At 48.2% G+C, this 14975-nt stretch overlaps 1 protein-coding gene across 3 annotated transcripts in view; it reads left to right on the top strand.

Moving 5' to 3' along the window:
- plppr2b (phospholipid phosphatase related 2b) overlaps positions 1-14975 on the top strand; it is a 34849-nt gene that overhangs the window by 17729 nt on the left and 2145 nt on the right. For 2 of the 3 annotated variants that reach the window (XM_018761394.2, XM_018761396.2), the window contains 4 exons: positions 11301-11421; positions 11962-12212; positions 12646-12822; positions 14131-14258. In XM_018761394.2, coding sequence (XP_018616910.1) covers positions 11301-11421; positions 11962-12212; positions 12646-12822; positions 14131-14258 — 677 coding nt within the window. Of the gene's footprint in view, positions 1-11300; positions 11422-11961; positions 12213-12645; positions 12823-14130; positions 14275-14975 lie in introns of all 3 variants that reach the window. The other variant, XM_018761395.1, reaches the window with a different exon arrangement.

Raw genomic sequence — 14975 nt, forward strand, 5'->3', positions numbered from 1 at the left:
TTTTCCCAACGACTCTTTCTGTTTTGTTTTTCTGTGAAGATGAAACACTCTTTTGCCCTGTGAAGGCATTTCCCATTTTCCTGAACCGAAATGTCTGCACAGCACAGAGGTTACCCTCAATGTACCAACGCAGTCACTTTGATCTTTCATAAGAGAACGGAGGAGACATTACACTGTCGCATAGATCTTTCAGTTTCTCTTTCAGTCACTTAACTTTCCCATCGTTCCATTCGTGTTTGATGTACAAAGCTTTGTGTTTCAGGTCATTTCGAATTACTGCATTATTCACAATAAAAAACATGAACTACAAACTGCTGCCAGATGGAATCCAGCTTTCCATGAACACTAAAACATGAATGTGCATGCACACACACATATGCCTTTAACACAGTAAAAATTCATGATGAAATCAGTCATCGTTTTTATTCACAGTTCAGTGGGCTGTTTAAAAGTAAAAGATGGCAGATGTACAGATAACTAAGGCTTCACCCATCCCTTGTTCCTGTAGAAGCCAAAAGACTCATTGTGATAGACTATGGCAGGTTTGTCACGTCCACGCCCGCACCTCAGTCGACAGCACCTGACTCTGATCAAGCACCTGACTAACCGCTCACCCTTTAAAAGACTCTCCTCAGCTCCCATACCTTTGTGGAATCTCATCAGAGACAACCGGCCTCCTTTGTGATGTCCAGTTCACACGCAACGTTTGTTCTCAGTTCTCGTCCTCTGGTTTTTGACCCTTCGCTTTGTTTTCTGACCACGTCCATGGATCTTCGTTCCAACTCCGACCGACCCTTCGCTTCGTCCCCTGACCACACCCATGGATCCTTGCTTTGACTCCGATCGACCGACCCTTCGCGTGTCCCCAACACCAAGAACTTGCCTGACCCCTTGAATCCAGACGAACGACTGTGCACTTGGGTCCAGCCGTCCCGGTTCCCTCAGTTTCGTATGACAAGGTTCTCCCTCACCACTTCTGGAGGGTAGCTGTCCTACGTTTTCTTCACATTGTTGTCACATCTCAATGTCATTCCTCTCTTGATAATTTCTGCATCACCGGAAACTCTACTTCCGCTGATCTGAGTGTTTATTCCGGGATTGACGAGCTCTGAGCGTAGCATCTACGTGAACCTCAGCTTCATCTGACAAATACATTGAAGGAGAAGAACTTCATTGAGCTCAAAGGACATTGCAGCAATCACACCGCAGCAAATAAGAAGCACATTTAGACAAACATATAAGAATAAATAAATGCAGCAGTACAGATGGCTTAGTGCCACTTGCACACTAAGAGGTCAGGACCACCCTGACAGTGAGAGGACCGGTAGCAGAAATGATGCCAGATGGCTCCTCAGCAGAGCGCAGCTGTGCCAGTCTGTTGCTTAAAGTTCTCTTCTGTTTGTCCAGGGCATCGTGTAGAAGGTGAGGGTCACTGAACGCGATGGCGAGAAGTTTGTTCAGCGTTCCTCATAGTAGCACTTCCAGTGAGTCCAGCTTAACTCCCAGGACCGAACCAGCCTTCCTTACTGCTGTGTTCAGTACTCACTGTTCAGTTTATTCTCCAAAAACCTATCAAGTCTGCTCCGTGGTCTAGGACAGTTCTTGTGATACCATATATGAAGATATGAGATCTACTGTTATTATTTGTAGAGGGGGTGTGGTGGCGCAGCGGGTTTGACCGGGTCCTGCTCTCTGGTGGGTCTGGGGTTCGAGTCCCGCTTGGGGTGCCTTGTGATGGACTGGCGTCCTGTCTTGGGTGTGTCCCCTCCAGCCTTGCGTCCTGTGTTGCTAGGTTAGGCTCCAGTTCACTGCGACCCCGTATGGGACAGGCGGTTCAGACAGCGATGAAATACAATTGTTAGTGCTACAGTCTTGAAAAACAGTTTAAATATGAAGAGGAAAAGATAAATCATCTCAGTGTGGATATGGGACACAATTCTACACACAAATGAATGAGGTTGTGACCCTGAGGTGGTGGTTACCCTCTTATCATTTGGAAGTGTCTACTGATTTGGTCTTCTGCAGCTGAGCTCAGGCAAAATTACCCCTGGGAGAGCCATGTCTGTTCGCCCAACAGATGTGTGAAACCGTGCCCTACTGGCAGCGACCTGCTGAGATCCTCAGACGAGGGAGACAAGTACAACAAGGGCCGGGGTCTCTCGCACCCGGCTCCTCTCGCTGCTGGCAGGCTGACCTGGGTGAAAATGATGTCCGTCATCCCTCAGCGCACACAGGACTTGTGGGAGGCATCTTCAGGCCTGTCATTTTAGTTTTGTCTGGTCAAGTGTGAGTGTGTATGTGCACATGTGTACCATGATCCCTGAAATCCCTAGTGGTGTAAAACACACCACTTGATAGAGAGACCAAGCCCATCGCAAGTGCTGGTTCCCAGCTGTGGCAAGCCGCTCTCTTCTTGCCAGGATTCCTGCCTTTGATTCAGGCCTCAGTTTTTAATTACATCTGCCTTCCAAGTCATTAGCTGAACGGGGAGTCAAATGCCCTGCTTATCCGACAGGCTTAACCTCATTCCTAATGAATAGGTTACCTGTGAAACCTGGAGGATGCCAGTTGTCTGGTGTGTCAGCACTGAGTGGAAATGAATAACCAGCAATCCCATGAGGCCACCGCTGTGTCAGTTGGAGACCCTCGGGAGTAGCGCAGGTGTGGCCTTGAGACCCAAAGAGGGAGATGACGGATCTCCGGGTTCGAGCGATGCGCGGCAGGATTGCTAGGGTGCGGACGGAAGCCGAGAGCAGCCTGTAGGAGGAGCTGTCCTATCGCCAGGCAGCCCTCATTCTCCCAGTCTTAGCTCCCAATTAGCACTTCCTGTCTGAGAACTGCCACGCTGTCTTCCCCACCTCTCGTCCCCTCGCCGCGAATACCGCCGGGACGCCGGCTATTAAAACGCGAGCAATTTATTTTTGTTTCCCTGCTTTTACAAGGTTGTTCTTATCAGTGCGAGTAATTACCGACAATGGCTAATGAGCTGCTTAGAAGAACTGTGAAGGGACATGAAAGGTGGCAATTACCGTCATTTTAATACAAGCATTCATCGTTAGCTCTCTCTTATAATTGCATCTGTTTGTTTGGTTTTTTTCTGATGAGTTGAGAGTTCGACACCTAATTTATTTATTTATTTTTTATTATTCTTTTTAATAGAAAATGCAGCGCAACCCTCGTGTTATCTCTTGCCTGGAGTTCACCTCTTTTACCGTGTCGGTCCAGGTCTACAGTTGCCAGTTGCCTATTCCTAATTCAGCAGGTTTCTAAGGATAGTGGACATAGAATGTAAATGGCGTCTTAAAGGCATTCCGGTGAGATCTGGGTGCGATGGGATTTTTGTATGAATGACATAGCAACCTTTTTGTACAGGAAGTCGATACATTGATTTCCTCCTGTCTGATCTCGTTCTGGTTAATGAAGGTGAAAAATTTTGTCTTGGAAATTGCTGGAAAAATATAAAAATGGCAAGGGAGGGTTAGTCACCATGAGGTTTCAGTTCCTGAAGATCTAGGCAAATGCAAAGATAACCATTTATCTGATACTTTTCTTCAAAGAAACTTAGTTTTAAGCTTCTAACAACTGTTTACCCATTTTTACAGCTGGATAATTTTCCTTTACTCGAGCAATTTCGGTTAAGTATGTTGCTCAAGGGTACTGCAGCTGGAGGTAAGAGTCCAACTTGCAGCCTTTGGGTCCAAAGGCAGCAAGTCTAACTACTAGGTCACCCGCTGCCCCAGCCATGCCCCATAAACATGTAGTAGGGCAGAGCAAACGCAATCCTTAAAAATATGTGGAAAACTGGAAAAATAATGAAAAAATTAATGCAGGGCTCAAAGGGTGTACAACTCGAGGTGAGTTGATCTGAAAGGGCCTTGCTGTCGATTTTGTTTTCCATCCGACAGCCTCTCTAGCTGGAGTCTAGCTGCGCAAATGGGTTACATTATTTGAGATGGAAAAGTGCACATTTTTAGCCTTCCCGAATAAGTGTGTCAGCTAAGGAAATAAATAATGGAGATGATGTGACAGGATGTGAAAGTGTGAACTGTGCCAAACCTTTCGGATTCACGCTGCGCTAAAGAACTCCACCTTGCTCTGACCTCAGCCGGCAGGAATTCCCACCATTTCCCTTTCCCCATAAAGGCAAGATTTATGGATAAACTCACTTTCCCAAATGGCTAAACTTGCCACCTATTGTTCACGTTTCACACGAGGGAGGGAGAACGTTGTTCGCCGATCACTCTCGCGATTCCCGCATACCCTGGTCGAATACATAACGGCGGCTCTCGTTCCGCTCCCGTTTTGATGAAGCCCTGTGTGAGGAACGTCTGTGTGTTAGAGCCATCGGAAGGCAGTGGGGGGCTGTGGCAGATGAAGATGCAGCCAAGCGTAACAGGATTAGAACACTTTCCTGACGGCACTTCTGCCTCATCCCTCTCAGAAGCGCACCAGTGGCCAGCCTCGATCCAGCTTCCTTCCTTCATCAGAATGCATTAAAGCTCTTAATAGTCATTTAACCTCTCTCGCTTTAATGAGCTCTACATCATTTGCATAAGCTCTGAGCTTTTGCTTGGCTTTTTTCGAAATTGGAGGCAGCAGGGAGCCGGGGGGATTCGAAAGTACTCAGGTCGAGGCTGTGAGGAAGGAGAAGGTAAAAACTGGGCAGGGAGATGAAGGGACAAAGTGGTGAGGAAGGAGAGGAGCGGAGCGCCTGCACAGCGAATGAGATCAAAAAGAACCAGGAGTGATTTAACCGGAAACTTAGAGACGGAGGCAGAGGAAGAAGAGTTAGCATGAAATCAAATTCGGAGGAGCCCTGCAGAGGTGGAGGAGGAGGAGCGCTGGGGAAGAAAGGCATTAACCTACTTATCCATGGAGGGGTTTGGAGTGAGGCCCAAGGAGGTGAGGGTGTCGGGCGATCGCAGTACGGTGCGTACGTATCACAGCTCTGGACAGAGAGGGAAAGGTGCACTTTATGGAGTGTCACACCGACAGCCCTTTGTCCTAAAGAGAGGGCCTTTACTGTGGTAGGTTCCAGAGTCCAGGCAGGAGGCCAGCACATTGCTTCTCACAGAAATCGTTCCCTTTTCTCCCTCATTATTCCTTTCCACCTCATTCTGACTTCCTTTCCCAACTCCGATTGGTCTTGGGTTCTGCATTGGTCTGCAGAAGACAGGTGCTTTGCTCCGCTCCCCTTCCAGACCCTTCATCTTCCGCTTCGGTGCGGAAACAACATCATCATCAGTCATGAGCGGTGGTGCCAATCGTTGCTCCGCATCTGCTTTTCATTCAGCGTTTATGAGCCTCTGCGTACGTCCGACCTGAGCGCGCGTGTGTGCGCGCACTGCCGACATCGGGTATACCTTTTCTTGCTCAGTTCCGTTTTCTCTGTGATGAACCAGCAGCAAAAAACTGATGTCTTGCGGCAACTTGAAAGATTTATCATATTCTCAAAGCTGAGCTCGTGGAGTTAAAGCTTTTCCTTAGACAGGAACGCTTTAATGAAAGTCTTGCGCAGTTTGCACGTGTCGCATATGGTGATTTCGCACGATATCCTAGACTCTTGGGAACGAAAAGGAGGGAAGAAGAAAAAGTACATTTTTCTATGAGAAAAGACGCCGTTTGTGTTCAGCAGAAAAAGTTGACGCTCCAAGGGATTGAACCACCAGGGGTTCCGTCAGCCTTTGAAAATATGATATACCAGGATTGTGCAAATATGTCAAAATGCAGCTCGGAGGTCCAACGGATGGATCTGTTAGCCCATCTCTCCAGACCCCAGTTGTGTGTGGAACCTGCAGGGTCTCCCATGTGTTCACCTGTCATCTCCTCGCTACTGTGGTCTCCTCATGTTCAAAACACCCAATCTGAATTGTCGTTCCTCTGTGCTTCTGTGTCATGACTGCCCTTTGCTTCCCAGGATAGGCTCCAGGTCACAATGGCCCTGATTGGATGACGAAAAAATGGATGGGTGTGACATCAGTCCACACACACCGGGGAGCAGGGATCTAGAAAGACCCGCAGCGTATATTTTGATCATTCTGAAGAAAGACTTGTGAGGCACTGAGACTGCAAACACAATGCATATTTGCACCTGCAGTGGCACCAATGTTGTTACGTCAGTTACCCAAGTACGTTTAATAGTACGTCATAAAGCATATCCAAATATTTGTCAAAGTTAGATTGACAGAAGAAAATGAGCCATGACTGTTTACTTTATTCAGTCCTGTTCACCCTTTCTCCTTTATTTGTCTGTTCAGGACATGATGCGTATACAGGTCCGCAAACCTTGTGAGTCCTATGGAGTGTTCTTCTCTCAGCAAACCACCCCCACACACACACGTCACACAGAGTGTCCCATCTCTGTCGGGTTCATTTCAGCAGCTCCAAAGCAAAGCACCGGACAGGTCTCCTGTCTGCAGAACCACTGTGCTGTGAACTTGCGTCCTATACCCATTAAAACCCATCCCTGTCTCAGAGTTCACCGTAATGCCACGGAGCTGGTTGTTACAAAGTTTGGCTTTGCCACTGATCACAGAGAGACACACACACAAGCACTCAAACCAAATTTAGCACCCATGGATGAAATCCTGTAAAGGAACGAGGACTCCCACACATACTTAAGGACTGCAAAAAGGAGCTTTATTACACTGTGCTCAGTCCAGATGTTAAAGTTTGAGCCTCCATGGTCCGCAGCAGAAGAGCAGAACAGTAAGAAGTGCCCATGCCTTTGCACTGCAGTTTATGTTTTTTGCGCTTCTTATCTTCTCTGTCTGTATTCAAAGAAACCCCTCAAAACCTCTCCAGTAAATAACGGGGTTTCCGAAAACAAATGAAGAGATGAAAGAAACGTCTCCTTAAGACTCATCATCCATCATTCCGTCTGTGCGAACTCCCCACAGCAGCCTTCTGGGAGAAACCTTCAGTTTCTGCAGTAAGTTAGCGAGTTAGAAACCGTTTGACACAACAAGCTGATTATGAATTTTGCGCTTTTATTCCACCAATACAATCATTTATCGTAAGTCATCAGTGGAATATTGCGGGAACTAAAAGAGGGTCCTTTCCTCACCATCCTGCTGTACTTGCTGCCCTGTCTGCTCTGATGTTTTTAGGATTCCTATGAAGTTTTTCAATCCCCATCCCCAAACATATGATATCATTTAAAAGCATATAATGTATATAAAAGGTACATTTGGACTTTTTTGCCATTTTTGCATGTACAGTTTGGGAGATACAGTAAAAATCTGTGTGCTCTAGATAGGACAAAAACAGAAGGCTGGGTCTCAGGACTTATGCTCTTGGTTGACTTTCTTCAGAGACTTCTTCTCTGACCTTATTCCTTCCTTCTTTCCACCTTTTCCCCTCCTATTTGCCTCTGTATTCCTGTGCCTTCCATTCCTTTCCTTTAATCCACCTTTTACTGTCTTCCTTCTTTCTGTCTGGCCTTTTTTCACTCCTCTCTTTCAAATTAAAAACATTTACAGGTGGTGCCCAGCTGCCCAGCCTACTTCTTACCACCCCTCCTATTATCTTCCATTATCTTTCACAAGGTGTGTTTCAAGCATGGCTTTCCTGTCTGTCTCAGAGATGTTCTTTTTATGCTTCGCTTTTTGCCTCGGCGCTCGACGGGTCCGATTTCTTCTTTTACAACTTGATGTCACTGCCAGAGGCAGTGATTGGAAAGGTCTTTCAAAACGAGCCTGTTGTGAGGAGATATGTCCTCTGCAGCCAAACCCAATGTCACTCACTGTCAGCTTTGCTGCTCCATCTCCTCTTTGCTACATTTTGGGCGTCCTTCTCCTTGCCCAGTAATGCTCTGCGCCGTACACACTCAGCACTTCCTCTGCTGGGGACAGTACACCCCACCTGCCAACGCTCGGTAACCACTGGCAACCGGGAGCTTGCTCTAATAGCCCCATTGACGTAAGTGTTGTACCACTGTGCCAGGTGCTGTAGCCTGATCTTGTTCACTTAATATTCTGCTACAAAAATCAAAGCTGTCCTTAAAACACTTGGGATTAAAGTTTTTGTTCTGGTAACTTTAGCTTTGGGATCCCCTGTGTGGTTTTCTCAGCATTCCTATGCTTCCGCAGCCCTTCTTACGTAGTGCTGTAACTCTTGCTTTCATTGGGCTATTCTCGGTTAACTCTTTCTTCCGGCTGTCTGGCTTCCCCCAGAGCACCTGTCATGTCCACGCCCACAACTCAACCGACAACACCTGACTCTGCTCCAGCACCTGATTAACCGCTCACCCTTTAAAAGACCCTCCGCAGCTCCCACACCTTTGCGGAATCTCGTCAGGGACAACCGCCCTTCCTTGTGACTTCTCATTCATATGTATCTCCAGTTCACGTTCTTCGGCTTTTGACCCCTCGCTTTGTTTCTCGCCAACGTCCACGGATCATCGTTTCAAAGCCAACCGCCGATCGACCGACTCTTGACCTCGCTCATGGATTCCCGCTCTGACCCTGACCGTCAATCGACCGACCATTCTCCTGTCCCCGACACCGAGAACTTTCCTGGTCCCCTGAATCCAGACAAACGACTCCACACTTAGGTCCTGCCGTCCCGGTTCTCTCGGCCCGCCATGAGAGCACCATTCCAGCATGTCTGTTAAATGCTCTTATTGGGTGCAGTGCAATATTACAGTATGTCTCTAGTCCCAGAAAAGCCTTTCCACCAGGTTCCGTCATGCACCAGTTACACAGCACAAATGTCTTTAGGGATGTTGCATCTGCGAGGGGGAGATCTAAATGGTCGCTGCCCGTGCTGTTGCACTGCTATGTCACCTCCAGCCTGGGCAGAGTGTCAAGAGCCAAGCCTATTTGTCATACAACATCATGGAGCGCAAGTCTGTGGAACAAACAGTGCGATAAGCTGTTTGGGAGGAGGATTATTTCAGCTGGCTGCACTTGTGCTCTGGTGCTTCTTATTGCCCTATGACCCAGCGCTCCCTAATGGGTCGCATCCTAAATAAGGCGAAAATATTCCTTTTTATGTGTTTGTGGCGGCTGTTTTTTTAGTCTAAGGAAAGTGGATTTTTATTGGCTAGAAGTGGGGTCTCGTCCCCGACGGATGTGTGCGCGGGGCACCCGGAACGTATTTTGCCCAGGTGCCATCAGGTTGCAATGCCAGCGGGAGACGCGGCAGCACACCAGCGCAGGTGAATCTTTCACAAGCCACATGTGTTTGGCTTGCTTTGTGTGATGCGTCTGGGGTCTCCCAAGAACCGTTTGCTCTCCACCCTCCCTCTCCCACTGCACAGAATACCTGACTATTCATAAACCAGTCCCCTCAGTGCGAGCAAAGATTGAACTGAACAGACAGTGTGTCTGCCTGGAGGACACAGCGATATGGTGCGTGTCAGTTCGGTCAGAGAAGGTTAGAGTCCTGCTATTATGGATGAAAGGGATGAAAATTGAGATCCAAAAGCCTTTTAAGAGATCCTTACACACCTGCTGTCTTCCATATTTCCTTTAGTTATTCATGCGCTCATTCCACCATTCGGTTTTGAATCTTCCAGTGAATTTATTAATCTCTTTGTACCAAGGCCTTGCATGCAAAATTTGTATTTTCACAAAGACACAATCAGGAGTTCAAACTATCTAAGAATCACGATCGGCTGCTTATGCTCCATGCTGTTAGAAACTACATTACTGCCATGTTAACTGTTACCCAGGAAACCTGTCTCTTTTCCCTAATCATATCATTCTCTGAGGCATGTCAAACAACATGGACGAGGAGCAATGCTAACTTGTCCCTACTGAACCTGCTTCATCTTGTTCCTGCTCTTACGGCAGCCTTCTTCAAGTTCCCAGCGCCATAGCTGAGGCTTCTAGGATGGAGCTGTGACCCCACAATGGCTCAGCTCTCTCCAGCTTAGGCCTTGTCCCTGCAGACTCCTGTAGGCCTACCACGTCTCAATAGGGTTCCAATGCTGGTATGAGGACTCTGGTGTCTATGAGCACGGCACCACGGTGCTCCAAATCTTACACCCACTCACAGCTTCTGACCGGTGTCCTCGACCCACGGACTCCATTAAAACATTTCCTCCACAGCCCTGAATAAAGCCACAGCCTGAATGAGCATGTGTTGTTACAAGCCGCCCCATTAGCATTAGCACGTCGCACTGTGCCTTTCGTGTGATGTATATTTCATAACCATGTAACCCACATTCTTTCTCTTGACAACAACAACGACAGCAGTGAGAAAACACTAGTTCCAATATCAGGTTTGTGGACCCTGACCAGAATGAGAAGTAGTGGTGAAAGCTAAGGGCACGGTAGTTTTTGATAAATGTGTATTTTACCAGGGGTGCGGTGGTGCAGTGGGTTGGATCACAGTCCTGCTCTCTGGTGGGTCTGGGGTTCGAGTCCCGCTTGGGGTGCCTTGTGACGGACTGGCGTCCCGTTCTGGGTGTGTCCTCTGGCCTTACGCCCTGTGTTACCGGGTAGGCTCCGGTTTCCCGTGACCCCGTATGGGACAAGTGGTTCTGAAGATGTGTGTGTGTTCCACCAATAGGGATGTAACCCCACCATGCTCTTGGGTGGCTGAAGAGCATTTTGTTTTTTATTGTTTGCCAGCAACTAATGGTAGCATGTCGGGGCAGTAGATAGTATTATGGTCGTAGCCTGAACCTTGCACTCAGAGGATCCAGGTTCAGATTCCACCTCCTGCTGTAGTAGCTTGATCAAGGTACTTACCCTGAATTGATACAGTAAAAATTACCGATATGTAAGAATGAGTGAAGTGGGGACAGTGTGGTACAGTGGGTAACCCTGAACTGCTTGGTCGGTACAAGGTTTGAGACCAGCTCAGGGTGTGCGGAGTTTACATGTTTCCCCCGTCTTTGTTCTCTGCACCTTCCAGACACGCACTGGCAAACCATTTCCACTACTGCCTTGCCTTGGAAACCATGGCTGTGGTTGCTATGAGTCGGTCTCGACTCAGTTGCACTTCCATCCTTCCATAAATGGGAAAATCATTGCAAGTGGCTTAACACTACATGCTGCTTTGGTGAAAAGTATCATCTAAAAAAAGGAATGAAACATAACAGGGTCTCCCTTAACACAATGAGATGTTCAGAAGTAGAACAAATCGTTCGAAAGGCAGATGCGCAGGTTGGACAATGGCTGTTGACCATGGTTAGCCGATCTTGCATTCGACTAAGCTCCTTGTTGTAAACGCAGGTCGAACCAGTGACAGCTACACATCACAGCTTTTGCTGGCCGCACATTTGCACTGCATCCTTAGCATTGAAAAGCGCGACCCCGCTAACCCCTTCCGACTCTTCCCCTCCGTAGATCCTGGCAGGTGAGCTGACGTGCTTCTTCATGAAGTCCGAGGGCATGCAGGAGAAGACCATCGTGACAGCTGACTGCTGCTACTTCAACCCCCTGCTACGTAGGATCGTTCGCTTTCTTGGTGAGCATCGCAGCAAAGCTTCCAGAAGTTTCCTGAGCGGAGTTTAGCTTCTCGTGTTTGCGACCTGGGGTTCCGACGGGTTAGCGGATGTTCGTGTAGCGGAACACAAACTGGCAGCACCAAGCTTTTGATGTGAGCAACAAAGAGTTTAAGCTTTAAGGTTTGTCTACAGCTGAGGTTATTTTTTGTCTTTGAACTGGCAGTTTAGATGCAAGTAATGCATTAAGGGTTTGTGGCAAATAATTTATAATGCAGTTTTAATGTAGCATGATGTACAGCGCTTTCAGCGAGGCTTGCCGGGGCCGACTGCGTAAACCCTTAACTTCAGTGGCTTCCATTCTCCCTTTTTTTTACTCGTGCTGCAAGGGCTTTGCCGCAAAACAACAAGAAATGAGCCTTACACAAAAACTGAGATTTCTTTTTGCTTTGTATTTTCTTCATCCCTCTTTTCATTCCTTCCCCTTCTTTCATCCCGATTCACCTCTAACTGTCACTATCCTCCTCCTCCCCCGTCCTACACCTCGCGCCTCCCGCTCATAGGGGTCTATTCCTTTGGCCTCTTCACAACCACCATCTTCGCCAACGCCGGGCAGGTGGTGACAGGAAATCCGACGCCCCACTTCCTGTCGGCCTGCAGGCCCAACTACACGGCTCTGGGCTGCCAGTCCGGCATGCAGTACATCACGGAGCGGCGCGCCTGCACGGGGAACCCTTTCATTGTCGCATCCGCCCGCAAATCCTTCCCCTCCAAGGATGCTGCCCTGAGCATCTACTCCGCCGTCTACACCGTGGTAGGAGCTCCGTGAAATGAAATGGCGCGAGAGAAGTGACGAAAGAAGGGGTTCAGTCCCCTCTGCAAAAGGACACTTTTAAAGAGGAAATCCACCATACTGCTAACTGTCCAGTCAAGGTTTAAATAGACCAGCTGTAACAAAAACATCAAGAGTCATAGGGTGAAACCCTAAACCGTGCAATGGTACAGAGCGAGGGACTCTTCCCGAATAAGCAATGACAGTGTTCTTTATTACTGTTATCTTTCATAGATGGCGCATTATAATGTTATACAGTATACATAAAATAGTTACTTTTAGGCCCAAATAATATGCCACAGAATGTTTATTATGTAGTATTTAAAAAGTAAGAAAGTTAGCATGTTTCTGAGAAAATTGTTGTGCCTTAGTGTATCTGTGTGTGTGTGTGTGCGTGTGTGTCGGCGTGCTGCAGATGTATGTGACCCTGGTGTTCCAGACGAAAGGCACCCGTCTGACCAAGCCCACCTTGTGCCTCACGCTGCTCTCGCTGGCCGTGCTGGTGGGCATCGTGCGCGTCGCCGAATACCGCAACCACTGGTCAGACGTGCTTGCGGGCTTCCTGACCGGGGGTGCCATCGCTGCCTTTCTGGTGAGGGGCTTCTGCACTGGGTCTGAGAGGGACCCTCAGCTGGTGGGGCTGCCGTTACCGGGACCGGGGCATCATTTGTAATTCTTTATTCACAGTGCGGTATTCATGCGTCATGTGCACATATTCCACTGACAGTTCTGCTATTCACCATCAACCGGGACAGTGCTCTCATCCAAAGCAAGCAAGACGGTCAATCAGGCTTTAATAAGCGCTAATGGAATGTATTAATTGATATCTGTATATTAAACAGCATGGAAGCAAATGGTTTAGTGGGAAAAGCACATGTCTGGGACTATGGGGTTCGAGCCACAAATCTCTGGAAAGGAAATGCTTTTGTACCGTTGAGGAAACCGTGCAGCTGGAACCGCTTCAGTACATTTTTCCATTAACAATTTCAGTATGGAGAGACAGAGCTAAATTACTTAAATTAGAGTAATAATTAGTTCAATCGAGTGCTTAAGTGCACAGATAAAGCTGCAGACGCTGTGGCTGCTCAGGACCGGGGAAGAGAAATGCTGCTCAGTATGATGTACATCGGAGAAAAGCACTAGCAAGCAGATCACAGAATAGGAGCACGAGCGGAACAAAACAGAGGAGCTCTTTCCGCCGTCAAACTATTTGCATTATTATTATTACTAACTTTAACAACTTACAGTGTTACCTTTGCATGTTGAGCTACTTACTGTTTAATTTATCCATCTGTTCTCATTAACTACTTGTCCTGGTCAGGGTCACAGTGGTCCAGAGCCTATCCCAAAAGCAAGCCAAGGCCTACCCAGCACCACAGGGCGCAAGGCCAAGAGGGGAGGGGAGGGGACACACCCTAGACGGGATGCCAATCCGGCGCAGGGCACCCCCCGCAGGGCTCGAACCCCAGACCCTCCGGACAGTGGGCACTGGCCAAACCCACCGTGCCACCGCACCCCCTGGGAATGTTTAATTCAGTTCAATTCAAATTATTTCTTAAGAGCACAGTGACACAAAGCAGTGAAAAACAGAAGCAAGAGACTAATTTACCCAATTATACAGCTGGGTAATTTTTTACTCTATTGATTCAGGATAAGTACCTTGAACTAGAGTGCTGCAGCAGGAGTTGGGATTTGCACCCAGCTCCTTCCAATTGCAAAGCAACAGTTCTAATTTTCACACTAGCCACCGTCCCTACGCGTGTTCCTGTTTCTTGTTACTGGACCGCGGTTGGACTTGCTGAATTGTCTTGTTCTGCACCTTTTGCCTCTTCGATCTCCCATCCCCTTTACTTCCATTTGCCGGTCCATACTCTCACCCTCTCTGCGCTGCCCTCTGCAGGTGACCTGCGTGATCAACAACTTCCAGCAGCCGCAGCCCCCGACTCCACCAGTGAGGCCCCCGCGCCCGCAGCCCGTGGTGGGCGTGCCTACGGTGGCACTGCCCCGTGTCGAAAGTCCACTCGAAAAGTTAAGTGGCCCTCAGGTAAGGGGTGGGGGAGGGGGGGCACAGTAAAAGGGGAGGGGGTACCAGTTGTTAGAGGTCCCCTCATGTGGGAATGCCATCATACAGCTGTGTTCCCCAAACTCCTGATGTGCACACGTCGATAACTGACATAGACCAACTCCTGTACTCCATATATACAGCTGTCACACACAGATACTACCCCACCCACTCCAGACACACATTCATTACTGACAATTTTTACCCCCACCCCCTGCCCAGTGCACACTCTGTCACGCAGAGCTGGTAAACCCTCTGGCCTTACACCTCACACCCGAAAGTAAACATTTGCTCTCACCATTGCCTTGACTTAATCAAAAGTGGCACTAATACGCGTGAAGCTGTGGGACGCAGACAAGCATCAGCACAATCAACAAAGTAGGGGCGGCAAGTTAAAGAGATAAAGACGCGATTCATAACTATTTCATAAGGCTTCACTGTGAACAGATAAATTAACGGAGACAAGTTAAGGAGGCAGAGGGGGTTTTTGCAAGTGTTTTCACAGCTTGCTCCACTAGAGCCTTGGTTTGCGCAATCAGCAGGACCACTATGTGAGCCCATGATATGAGAGCCTTCTCCGTCTCCCTGAATAGATGATTCTGGGATGTTCTGGGTCACAATGCCTCTTGCTGTTGTGTGTCACAACGGCTCCGATTCTGCACGTGCCTAGTGCAGGTCCTCAG

This window comes from Scleropages formosus, chromosome 20, assembly GCF_900964775.1.
Source record: "Scleropages formosus chromosome 20, fSclFor1.1, whole genome shotgun sequence".
Classification (NCBI taxonomy): domain Eukaryota; kingdom Metazoa; phylum Chordata; class Actinopteri; order Osteoglossiformes; family Osteoglossidae; genus Scleropages; species Scleropages formosus.